The sequence below is a fragment of the Brachyistius frenatus genome, unplaced genomic scaffold, assembly GCF_029030835.1.
Source record: "Brachyistius frenatus isolate BFR_SWC_R1_liver_20210118 unplaced genomic scaffold, ASM2903083v1 Contig_287, whole genome shotgun sequence".
Classification (NCBI taxonomy): domain Eukaryota; kingdom Metazoa; phylum Chordata; class Actinopteri; family Embiotocidae; genus Brachyistius; species Brachyistius frenatus.
In genome coordinates this window covers 87,595-99,990 of record NW_027210886.1, presented here as the reverse complement: position 1 = coordinate 99,990, position 12,396 = coordinate 87,595, and the positions used below count along the sequence as shown (strand labels likewise).

Genomic DNA, 12,396 nt, shown 5'->3' with positions numbered 1-12,396 from the left:
GCATCCCACATCAGTTCCACTTTCAGTCCTCACTGAGCCAAGAGTTGAAAGTAAATTGTCAGTTCAGAGGGGTGTTACTGGGGGCTACATGATTTCACAATAAAATGCTCTTCTTGAAATTGAATTAAAATAAAAAAATAAAATAAAAACAACACTGATGCAATCCTGAGAGATGATAGCTGCCTGAGAGAGGGAGGCCTGAAAGGATTGCATGAACTTACAGCATTTCTTTTAATTAAAGCAAACAAACACACACGCTGCACAGATGAGAGAAAAATATTCCCTGTTCAAACAGTGAGGACCCTTTTATTTATTCTTATTTTCTGTTAGATAACAGATTTTAGTAAGATCTCTACCAATGAATACTAATTGGACAACAAGATTCCGTATTTCTAAATATTCTTAGTTCTAGTTTTCCTGGAATAATTGAAATGGAAGCATTTAAAATAGAATAACTATATGGAAACCATATTTATATCCAGCTTTAAAGCTAAAGAAACGTGGTAAATATTGACAAAACAACTTCTTAGACTATGTGTTTATAGCAAACATTTGTTCCTATAAAGGGCCAAACATAAATGCTTATGTTAAGTGAAGTTACATTTGATCAAACTTTTTAACTTTACAAGAAATGACATTTCTAGATTTCAAATGAAATTGAGGAATAACTAAAACACTACACTTTGATCTGCATAACATACATTTTACTGTATTATTGTCCAAAGAATATTTTCAAAAACTCGTTGTTTTGCCAATTTATTCAAATTTCTTTTGTCTCTTGACTGAAGACGTTGGAGTAACAGCACATGAGCATCAGCAGGAGAGAAAATACCATCGTTCTTTGTGGATAACACGAGGGCCAAAGTAATTTAACAGGGAAGATTAACACTTCTATATGCTGTGCGTTGATGTAAAACTCATATTGATGACTTTTTAGCTTCACAAAATGTATGCTTCATAGTCATTACCATTAGGATTATACAGAAATAGAAGGTGTGGGGTTAAACGGGGCCTACGTGCCCTATATTGGGCTGCTCTGGTTTCCAGTTTGTTGTCTGTAAACATTTCCATTGAAATACAGTGGAGACTGATTATGAAGTGTTCCAGTTTGACTATGATGCTGTACTGGATTTGTTATTCACACTTTAGGATCTGCCCAAAAACTGAGAAACTGTTCACAACAAATGTGTTTAAAAATAGGTTCTTTTAAGTTATTTGACCACAGATTTATACAGAAACATCAATTTATCTTTGAAGTAGTAAAACTTGAAATGTTCCGAGTTGAAACGATACTAAAATACTTACATCTTTTATTTATTTTAATGGATGGGTAGATAAGAACAGGAGACATTGCCACTGTCCTCCCCCCGAGCTGCTGCTGGTCAGCTTGGACACATCCAAGCTTGGACACATCCAAGCTGACCAGCAGCAGCTCCTCCTCTCAGTCTTGTTGTCTTCGTGTGAAGTGAGCAGCCTACAACTCTGCTGCTCCCTGCACTCTTCTGACATTCAACAGTTTTTCTCCTGCAGCATGTGTTCGGGAAACATTTTACCTGTTTACCTGTTGTGTGTTCTTATCTGGCCTGCTAAGCTCAGTTGGTCAAAGTTGGAGGGTCAATGCACTGCAGAGAAGCCCTCAGGCTGAGGAGACCGTCGTGGTCAATAAATCTCTCCAGACTAGTGACTGACTGCTTTTTAAACCACAAAGTCTTATTTTCCTACTTGTGGTGAATCTATCTGATGTGACATAATGGTGTGGAAGCTGTGGAGAAGTTTAAAGTCTGCTTTGTCAGACGAGAACTTCAGTGACCATTAGAACCTGATGGACGCCAATGGCGTCCAAATTCCCACCCTTTGTTCTCAGTTGAATAAAGCAGCGGTTGTCCATCACAGAGAGATGCAGCGCTGCAGAAAATTTAATTTAAAGTTGCATCATTGTTACAATCTGCATGAAAAGCTACGTCCATCTCTTTCCGCGCTACTCTTGATTAAATACATAGTAAAGTCCTGTTCGCTTCACAACATACAACGTACCCATTCTGACGATACCTGTTATCTCTCTATATGACAAAGCGTTTTTGAAAAATATATATAGATTTGAAGAAGATATATTGACAATATTTTATAGTGAGATACATGGAAAACCATAATTTCATAGGAATATTTTTTCCCTTGATATAAAGGCCATCATAAAGACAATCTTATACAATAATTATTAAATTCAATATAATGATCAGGATATGATCTTAAAAGTCAAGGTAATGAAATTACCTTAAATCCACTGTAATTATCAAGAGCAAGATTATTTAATTCATCAGTTGTAGAGACGAGGGTGTGCTCGTAGTCATTGAACACATGAGATTTAACTGATAATTAATGGTAAAAGGTGCTCTTTCAATAGTAGTAGTCATAAAGGTAATACAGTGGAGAGTAAAAGCTAAAACTGCAACTGTTTTTAAAGTAAACTTGAAGCAACAATATTACCCCCCATCTCTCCCTCCCACCCTCTCTCCCTCTCCCCAGCCTATAATTACTTTTATCTGTTAACAGGGCTAATTTATTTTGTCACACCCCAGTAAAAGTTTAATGCAAATAATATTATTCACACTCTGGCCGCTCTGTCGGCATGCCTGGCCATGTCATTATCGACTAGTTTGGCTCCAGGGGGGATGTTGCGATGTGTTGTGTGAGCGGGAAGGTTACTGGAGTGAAAAAACACTGGGAAGCCTCCCCTGGATGAACCAACGTCTTCCTCCTCCCCAGGGGCACAAATCAATAGGTTACTGTAAAAACTCCTCTCGGTGTCGGTGCTGCGGGATGGTGGGCGTCCTGCACTCAAACCCACTGAGCTCTGCAGGACTGAGCTTTACTTGCAGCTCAATGGACAGATTATTGTGTTTTAATCTTACGTTAACAAAAAAGACGTCATTTTTCTATATTGCTTTAATCATAAGAGGACTGAAAGAGCACCTTTTACCATTAATTATCAGTTAAATCTCGTGTTCAATGACTACGAGCACACCCTCGTCTCTACAACTGATGAATTAAATAATCTTGCTCTTGATAATTAAAAGTTACCATAATGACCTAATTTTTATCTCATTTTAATGGAACTAGATATTTTAGGTATTTCAATTTATATGAAAATATCAATTTGCTGAAGTTATTATTACTGATAGTCAGTTTAAATCCAAATTAGAAAAGCCTTGGAGAAACTGATGGTGTGATGGCTGTGAAGGACATAAATACCCAACAACTGTGTCTAAAGAGGCTTGTGTTATACGTTGTTATTTCATGGCTGTAAATGGGTTTAAAGTCTTGTTCTGTTGTGTTGTTTTAATTTCTACATTTCTTCTCAACCAAACTAACATTTGCCAATATTTATTTTCCACCTCGTAAAGTTTACTCAGCTTAAAAAAAAAATAATTGTGCATGTGTATGCGTGTGCGTGTGTGTGTGTTTGGCTAAATGCTTCAACAGGAATGTATTTTTCATGGTGAAGGAAACAAAACAAATGCAGAAATATTCCATCTCTTTTTTTTTTTATTGTTGAGTTTTCTGTTGTTCTCCTGCTAAAAATAAGAAACATGTGTTGTGTTGTGCTCCACAATCAATCCCACCTGAATGAGAACACAGCCGAGCACTCGTACAACATTTTAGGATCAGGAGAAACAGATTTGCTGTATTCTGCTGTCAGGAACAGGAAATGTCTTGATTCTTTATCCTTTACAGCAACTTTTAGCTGTGGAGGTTTTTACAGATTTATTCAGTGTAAAAAAAAGTCTCTTCAGAAATATTACACCTTATCATATGTTAAATATTAATCTGCAAATGAACTGTTTGATAAATCTAATGATGTCAAGAATACACTGTTTGTCTTCAGTGGAAGTATGAAGCTTCCATTCACAAACACAGAACTTTTATAAATGGCTTATTTCATATGCAAATCATATTTTATATATGTGCAAGGCATCACAGCTGCTTCAGTCCACGACGTTGGGTTGGTTACTTCTTTACTTGAGAGAATGCATGAACATGAGCAGGTTGTTGACCGTGTTCAAACTCTGCAGCAGGGATTTGAGCTGGAGCACATCCAGCTGTTGTCTCCGTCAATGGATCAGCACAACGGTGTTTGTTTTGGTAGCTGGCTGTGTTCTGGACCACAGGTATCAGATGGAATTTTTGTCCCATCTTGATCATGACTGCTTGTGTGTATTCGAGCTGTGAAGAAATGTCTGCAGGCTGTACATGCGGAGTTGGCAGGTCACAGGGAAGTTGAGCAAAGAAAAAAAAGTAATTTAAAAGATTCTCTTCATGTGGAAAACACTGTGCTACTTCCTCCTGTCATGAAACATAAAAATTAACATGAAAGTGGGATTGTTTTCTCGACAGGCACGTCTATGTGATCCCAGCCTTCACCTGGACTCTGACTCTGGCGATCTTACTTGCCCACACACTGATTCAGCCAATCACGTCGCTGCTCACCCTCCTGAAAGGGATCCTGCTCATCGTCACGGTAACGGTTATTCTCCATTTACTGTCTTAATATTTCTCTGAGAGCATTATCCTGGGGAACTAGTCTACATCCATGATGAGGACTTGAGTCGTTTTCAGAATGATCTTTTAGCACTTTTAATAAAGTATTATTTGAGAAAACTACTTCGATTAGTTACCATGTAGAAGGAAGTGATTTAATCCACACTGGCTTCTTTTATTTTATTTATTTATTTACAACCCTGTTACCGAACAAGTTGGGATGCTGTGTAAAAGGTAAAAAAAAAAAAAAAAAAAACAGAAGCAGATGATTTACAAATCGTGAAAAATATATGCTCATTTTGGCATGTGTATATATGTATAAAACTATTATGCAGATTATGTATTTTACACATTACAGTGCTTTGTTAGAGACCTGCAGTAAGTTAAATAGGATGTGCCCAGATGTTATGAATGGATGTAGCACCAATGTGATGTATAGACTGACGAGGGAATAAAATATGTAACTATCATCATTTAGCTACAATAAAAAGTTCCTCTTTATACAAACCAAAAACAAAACCAATAAACACGATAAGATGCTGTCAGTGGACACATCCTAAGCCACAATCTATCCAGGGTGCCTTTGACAGATATAATATTGTATGATTATAAAAAAGAATCAGGAATTACAAAATGTTTTGTGATATTACTAAAGAGCAAAAAAATGCGTTGCTCCCCCCCAAAAAACATTTTATTGGTTTGCGGAACAAACTGTTCATTGGAGGAAACCGGAACAAGATGAAAAACAGGAAGTGGCGGAGTTTGTGGAAAATATGGCCTTCACAATGAACATTTTGGAATGAAATGCTTTTATTATGATATTGTACTCAAGTTTTTGGTCGTCCCTGTTTCCAGAAACTAAAACAGACTCAATGAAACTTCTTTGACACATGGTTCATTTGTACTTAAAGCTACTCAGAACATTTATCACTTTTTTTTAAAGGTCCCATATAATATTGGGCGGCACGGTGGTGCAGTGGTTAGCATTGTCGCCTCACAGCAAAAAGGTTCTGGGTTCAAATCCGGTCCTGGGCCTTTCTGTGGGGAGTTTGCATGTTCTCCCTGTGCTTGCGTGGGTTCTCTCCGGGTTCTCCGGCTTCCTCCCATCATCCAAAAACATGCACCTCAGGTCAGGTTACCTGGCGCCGCGCTAGTGGCAGCCTGCTGCAGCAGCTCCCCCCTGAGAGCCCCCCTGCTGTAGTGAAGACATTTCCCCTCGGCGATTAATAAAGTGAATAAAAAAATAAATAAATATTGATCCAGATTCACAATTCTTTTTTTAATCACAGTATAAAGCAGGTCTTGGTGCTAAGAATTCTGGGAAAGTGTTAAACATTTAGTGTGTCGCTGTTTGGACTTCTGTGAGTTTGTGATGTCATAAACTCGCCTGTCCTACCTTTATGTGGAAAAACACAGCATCCTGTGATTTTGGCCTGGTTTTAGCAGCTGGAGGTTGGCCTGAGTGGAATGACTCGGAAAAGACACTGCCAGTTAGAAGAGATGACACAAAGCCTGTTCTCAGTAGGGCTCCAGAGAAAAGCTTGAGATATAAACTATATAATTTTTTTTTTTTTTTTTTTTTTTTTTTACTGAAAAACTTAAAAATATATATTTTTCAAAAATTCAAACGAAAAGCCTGAAAAAAGTCAAATATTGGAACTTTAATGTTTATCACAAATTGAACCATCTTCTTGAACCGATGTAGCACCTCCATCTGATTGGATTGTTTTGGATAATGTTAAATTCATGTATATTTCCGAAAGTATATAGTCTAACAGAAATAATATTCAGCACAGACAATGTAGGCAGTTTGACATTATTATGAAGTGCGGTTTGAGGTGTACATAATAATGAAAAGTAATTTTAATATTAATGTGGGGATTTGCAAAGTCACCCTTTTGACCTGTGGTTTTTTAAATATTATCAAATACCTAAATGGGACAGTACGTCTCATTGTATTTTGAAATATTATTAACCTTCATTCATTTTAATGAGTGTAGCAAGGTTGGTGCTACCGGGGTCTCTCCTGGACACAGATGACACACTCAGTCGTACGTTCAGGTGTAAAATGCTTTTATTTGCCCGGCCCTTACACCAATGTACTCGTGCAACCGCGTCCTCTTTCCTCCTTTTCCCTGCTCCCCTTTATTAGGGGAGAGCTCATCAGTTCACATCCAGCTCAGCTGTGCTCATCAGTTCGTATTCGGCTCAGCTGCGCTCATTACACCTGCCCGGCACCGTTCCCTGAACCACTCCTCCCACTCTCCACCTCCTGCAGCTGAGCTAACCACACCACGCCACCACAATGAGAATTATAACAGAGAATTTACTGATTAACAATCGTGGAAACCAAATCTTGTTTTTGTTTTTTAGAGATAAAAAAGGATTCTTCTCTCACCTTCATGCTTTATACTTTCCACCTGCGTTTTTATTTCCTCCCTAAAAGTGTGTATCCTTCAGCTGTGTTTTGATGAATGTGATGTCACCGTGACTGCTGGTGTGTCTGTATGAGGTCATTCAGGCAGAATGGATGGAGGTGGTGCCGTTTGCCTGTCACTCGGTGCAGAAGCTGGAGTCCTTACTGAGCTCCTGCTGTCTGTGTGGTGGTTCTGGGCTTTTCCAGGTCAGCGCTTGGAAACGTCTTGAAATGTAGGCAGCTCGGTTGGAGCTCTTGAAGGGAATGTTTCGTTTTGGGCCAGAGTCCATTTAACACTACCACATCCTACAAGATTACACTGTCTCAAAGAGCTGTAACAGCTTCTCCGTGTTTGTGGGAAATATAGATAGTAGATATTGACGATAGACCCCATCTTTGTGACATTTTTCACATATTGTCTACTTTATCATGAATTGTAATTTTCAAGCCCATCTTAATATTGACATGTAAATCCTGTATGTACATCTCTTTGATTGGAGTCATGTTGAGATCACTTCACAGCCAATACGGACAGGATCAAATATGTTGTTGGTGTACACTGTGTTGTTTGATCATGAGACAAAAATTTTAACCTTTTAAGATAAAGCAGTAGAATGACTGTCTGATCAAGTACCAAAAAAGCTTGTCAAAATCTGAAGTTCCCCGAATGACCACTTGAGGTCTGCTCAAAATGCCCAAACACCCCCATGTTAAATGCAACCATCACCCATCAGTGAGGTCATCGTTGGTTTATGAACGTTATGAAGCCTCCAGTCCAGATTCTGTCCGTCACCATCATGCTAGTTTAGAGCGGCTTGGAGCAGGAAGTGACCATATTTGGACGAGCTGGGGGAGGAACCAGCAGTGGATCTGACGATCTGATTGGAAACCTGACGATACTACGTCCCGCCCACCGATAGCTGTAACCTGACTGCACCACAGACCTCTCAATCAAAAAGACATGCCCCCAAAGCTTATTTTCTCATTAATGAGGGATTATTTTCAGATGGACCTCCAGAAAACTAATAAGAAGGAGTGACTTTAGTTAACAACACCGAGATAACTGGTGGAGACATTTTATTGACTTTGTATGAGAGAAGTTGAATGGGAGTCCATGGAGGCGCAGGCTTTTTGGAGCCAACCTCTAGTGGCACTCGGTGGTATTGCAGTTTAAGACACTTCTGCATCGGACTCATTTTTCAGAGCTGGAAGCTACGAACACTTTTGTATCCAGTTTGTGGTTGAATAGGAAACTTAGCAGAAATAAACATGCTTACAGCCTGGTACAAAAAGTAAGTAGATAAAGTTTTGTTTTGTATAGCACCTTTCACAGATGGAAAATCACAAAGTGCTTCACATCCACAAAACAGCATATACATACAAGCAAAATGAAACACTTAAAATCACAACAATCGTTAAGATAACAATTAAAATCAGAACATTAACAAACAGACGTGGACACTCGTAGAAAAATAAGCAGGTGAAAAGTGAGAAATAAAATAAGCCATAAAGACAAGCTAAACAAAAGCCTGTCTGAATAAAAACGTTTCTTAAAAATGTCACAGATCGTGGGCCAGTTCAAAGATAGTGCACAATAACAGCTAAAAAGAGCGTCTAAAGGAGACGAAAGAAAAGCACCAATAATTATGATTAATAACATTTTACGGAGTGATTATAAAGGGCTATTTTCCACCGTTTCCGTCTCCGTCATTAAGGCAGATGCTTGGTCTCCAACGGCTGTACCGCGGTCTGGCTCACCAGCGTTCCAGAAGCAGCTCGCCGCGCTGCTCCACTAAAGAGAGACATCGAGTTTGTTTCTGACGGAAGCCGCTCAGAGACCACAGTGATCTAAACAGAGCAGATCGGATCAGCAGGAAGTCAGTCGGAGAAAAACAGAGAGGATCCGGCCAATTTTCAAAATAAAACACCCATGTTCAAACTCCGGATGGTAAAACGCATCACGACATCAGCATCTACCACCGCAGTCTTTCAATCAGGACCAGAAACACATCCTCCTCCTGCTGCAGACACAGTATGGGAAATAGTTATAGAATAAACAGGAGGAGGAATGTTTTTAATGACTGAAACATAGAGGAATATGAAGGTAAGGCCTTCTGTCTTGTGTGCATTGATTTGAAGTTGATTCTCAGTCATCCAGTTTGGGTCTCTATAACTAATTTCCTTGTTTACTGTTTGAAAATGGACCGCACATTTTTTTAGTTATCCAGTGACTAACCCTGGAAAACCGCTCCTCAGGAAGTCACTGATGACACGTCCTGTTTTTATATACAGTCTATGGTTACAAGTCATGACTGATAACGACAACACGGACACGTCACAACAGAGCATTAGGTCAAACAGTTTATCAGTCAAACAACTGAACGGATAATCAAACTAGCACCAATCAAATGAAATCAGTTAATAATCAAATACAGACAGATGACAGATATACAGCGCTCATAAACTGTTATCTTCACAGTTCTTCCAGAAAATATTCCCAGCCGGTGCTCATGGTTGTCTGAGGGTGACCAATCTCGTGTCATCAGAGCATAAGTTTAGACACGACGCTGCTCATCTTGTTGCAATGCAAGTAATTATGTTTGAACATTTGTGTTTAAAGATTCAGAAATCTCCAGGATTTTCAGGAAGGTCTCTGTATTTAATATGCTGCAGATTATCTCTCAACTTTTGATTATCTGAGTGTTGATATTCCTATGAAACTGTCATGTACAAATTATTTTATGGTGTATACCAGGGGATGTTATTTATTTAAACATTACCACTTAACTGGCAAAAATACACAGTTTTGTACCGTCTTCGTCTCGTCTCTCCTCGCTGAAAACATTTTGTCTTAATTCCTCCAATGTATGAATCCTCCCCAAGGACAGAGCTCTGACTTTTTTGTCTGCCCTCTTTATGTTCCACATTAGTTCAGCTTAATCAGTGACGTATTGGCAGATGAGCTGATGCAGTGGGATTAGTACCTGAGGAGATCGATGTCAGTGTTGTAATGTCGCCAGCAGCAAGACGGTCAGCTGTAGGTTTCGTGCTGCAGCAGTTTGGAGTCTTTTGGGAGAAACATAAGAGGTGGCATCATAAAAAATAAAAAAAAAAATGTAAATTGAAAAACTGAAAATTAAAATCAGCCTCCAAAATAATTTGGACTTTAATGTTTGACTATCAATGTGAAGAATGATATTTGATAGAAGGATTCGAGTGTTCAGCCAATAGGCAGCTGAGAAGGTGCTTCTTTTTTTGTTTCCAGCAATTAAAGTTTTGAAGAGAACAATATAGGAATAGTCACAGAAAATATATTTTTCAGTGAAGGAGCAGCTGTACATTTTAAGTTTTTATCGAAGTAATGAAACATTTCAGACACAAATAGCGGTTTAGATCAAATTACATATCTTCAAAGAGGTTTGGAGAAGATCTTGAATCAAAAACTTGAATGGTGAGCAAATTTAGCTTATTCTCTAATTCACAGTTTTTCAAACCAAGTTGCCACTCTGCTGCAGCTTCTAAAAAAGTTCAGAATAAACTGTAAAATATTTGTAAAACTTAGTTTTTTTGTTCAGTAGTGCTTGTACGTGTTCTGTATGAGTTGATGAGGTTGTTAAAGAGTTGCTTACTTTTTTTCTGACCTTTTTTGACAGATAAAACATATTTGTAAAACATATAACGTTCTCACTAATTCTCCTTCAGTCAAAAAGTTGAAGGGATAATTTTTGGTTCATTGTAGAACAAAAGCAGGTCTAAGTTCTGTATGCTGGGAGGGCATGTTTTTTTTTTATTTTGGTGAACAGAAACGCAGTAGTGAAGGAGGAATAGATAAATAGAAGGTGTGTCACAGCCGTTCTCTGAGGACTGATTATTTTAAATATGCTTAAGAAGATGTAACTAATGTTATAATTGATTTTTCCCCTTGTGTTATGCGAACCGCCGCCCAGTGTCGGAAGCAAAGTTTATGGGACATTGAAGTTGGCATATCAGGTAAATGCATTTAGTGTCAAAGTGAGCAAAGAATATCATCCAACACACTGAATTTGGTGCTAGAACAGAGTTGACAACACTAATAAAGAGCAATGTGCTTGAAAAGTGCTTTATGTTGGGAGATAATAAACGACTTGCATCGGGAGCTTTGAGTGTAAATGATTTACTTTACAATCATAAATTAAGTAGACAAACCTTAAGTGCATAAATGACTCAGTGTCAGACACAGCTGTTAGATTATTAAACCAGATGAGGAGAAAAGGCTTTTAAATCGTTACCCCTTCATGGGTATTGCAATTACAATTCATTTGTACTTAACATGAGTGCCTTCGTATTTTATAACTGAGATTGGCTGCGCTGTCATGATGTCTGCCAACTGCCTGATTCACATTCAATAGACAAGAGTCAGCTTCATTTACTATATGATTAACTGAATTTGAAGGTTGTATGAATTATATATATATATATATTATATATATAAGGGGATTCAATACGTATAAACTCCACCAACCCTGTCTGTGGGATGTTGAATAGGTCTGTTCATGTGGGCTTTGCACACTGAAGTCACAGAAAATTGCCCTGCACTCCACCTACGCCTGTGCCTCCACCAGCTCACACCAGGTCTAAGTTCACTTCACAGTTGACATCAAAATTGCACTGCACAGATGCATCTTTATCTACAAACCCCTGCTGCGCTGCTCCGCCCATTTAGTTAAATAGAAACACAACACAAGTGTGGAAAAATGCCCCTTCTGCTTGACCAAAATGCAAATGCACCTGGATTTGTGATGGTGCGAAAATGGGCCCCAAACCTTCATATTCCACTGAACACGGTCCGTCACGTCACGTGAGACGTGATTTTGTTTCTGTCCTCTTCACGTCTTCATCTCCAGCGGCAGCGTGTCAGACGTGTTTTATCTTCCTTCCTCGTGTGGTCATGTTTCCTTGATTTCTGTTCTTCTATCGCGGGTAAACGTTGTTAAACGGCTTCTTTTTTGTCCGTTGTTTGTTCATTGTTGTCATTTCCTACTTTGTGCTGCAGCCTGCAGACAAAGTTAATACAGTTGCTGTGTTTCAGTCGTTAAAAACATTCCTCCTATTATTTCCCATACTGTGTCTGCAGCAGGAGGAGGATGTGTTTCTGGTCCTGATTGAAAGACTGCGGTGGTAGATGCTGATGTCGTGATGCGTTTTACCATCCGGAGTTTGAACATGGGTGTTTTATTTTGAAAATTGGCCAGATCCTCTCTGTTTTTCTCCGACTGACTTCCTGCCGCTCCGATCTGCTCTGTTCAGATCGCTGCGGTCTCCGAGCGGCTTCCGTCAGAAACAGACTCGCTGTCTCTCTTTAGCGGAGCAGCGCGGCGAGCTGCTTCTGGGACTGGTGAGCCAGACGATGCAGCCGGTGGAGACCAAGCATCCACTTTACTGACAGAGATTCACTCCGGCAGCCG

At 39.1% G+C, this 12,396-nt stretch overlaps 1 protein-coding gene across 1 annotated transcript in view; it reads left to right on the top strand.

The window, feature by feature from the left end:
• The window catches only part of LOC138635047 (uncharacterized), a 99,722-nt gene that overhangs the window by 29,459 nt on the left and 57,867 nt on the right, over positions 1-12,396 (top strand). Inside the window, exon 8 of the mRNA XM_069722354.1 lies at positions 4,393-4,516. Coding sequence (XP_069578455.1) covers positions 4,393-4,516 — 124 coding nt within the window. The remainder of the gene's footprint in view (positions 1-4,392; positions 4,517-12,396) is intronic.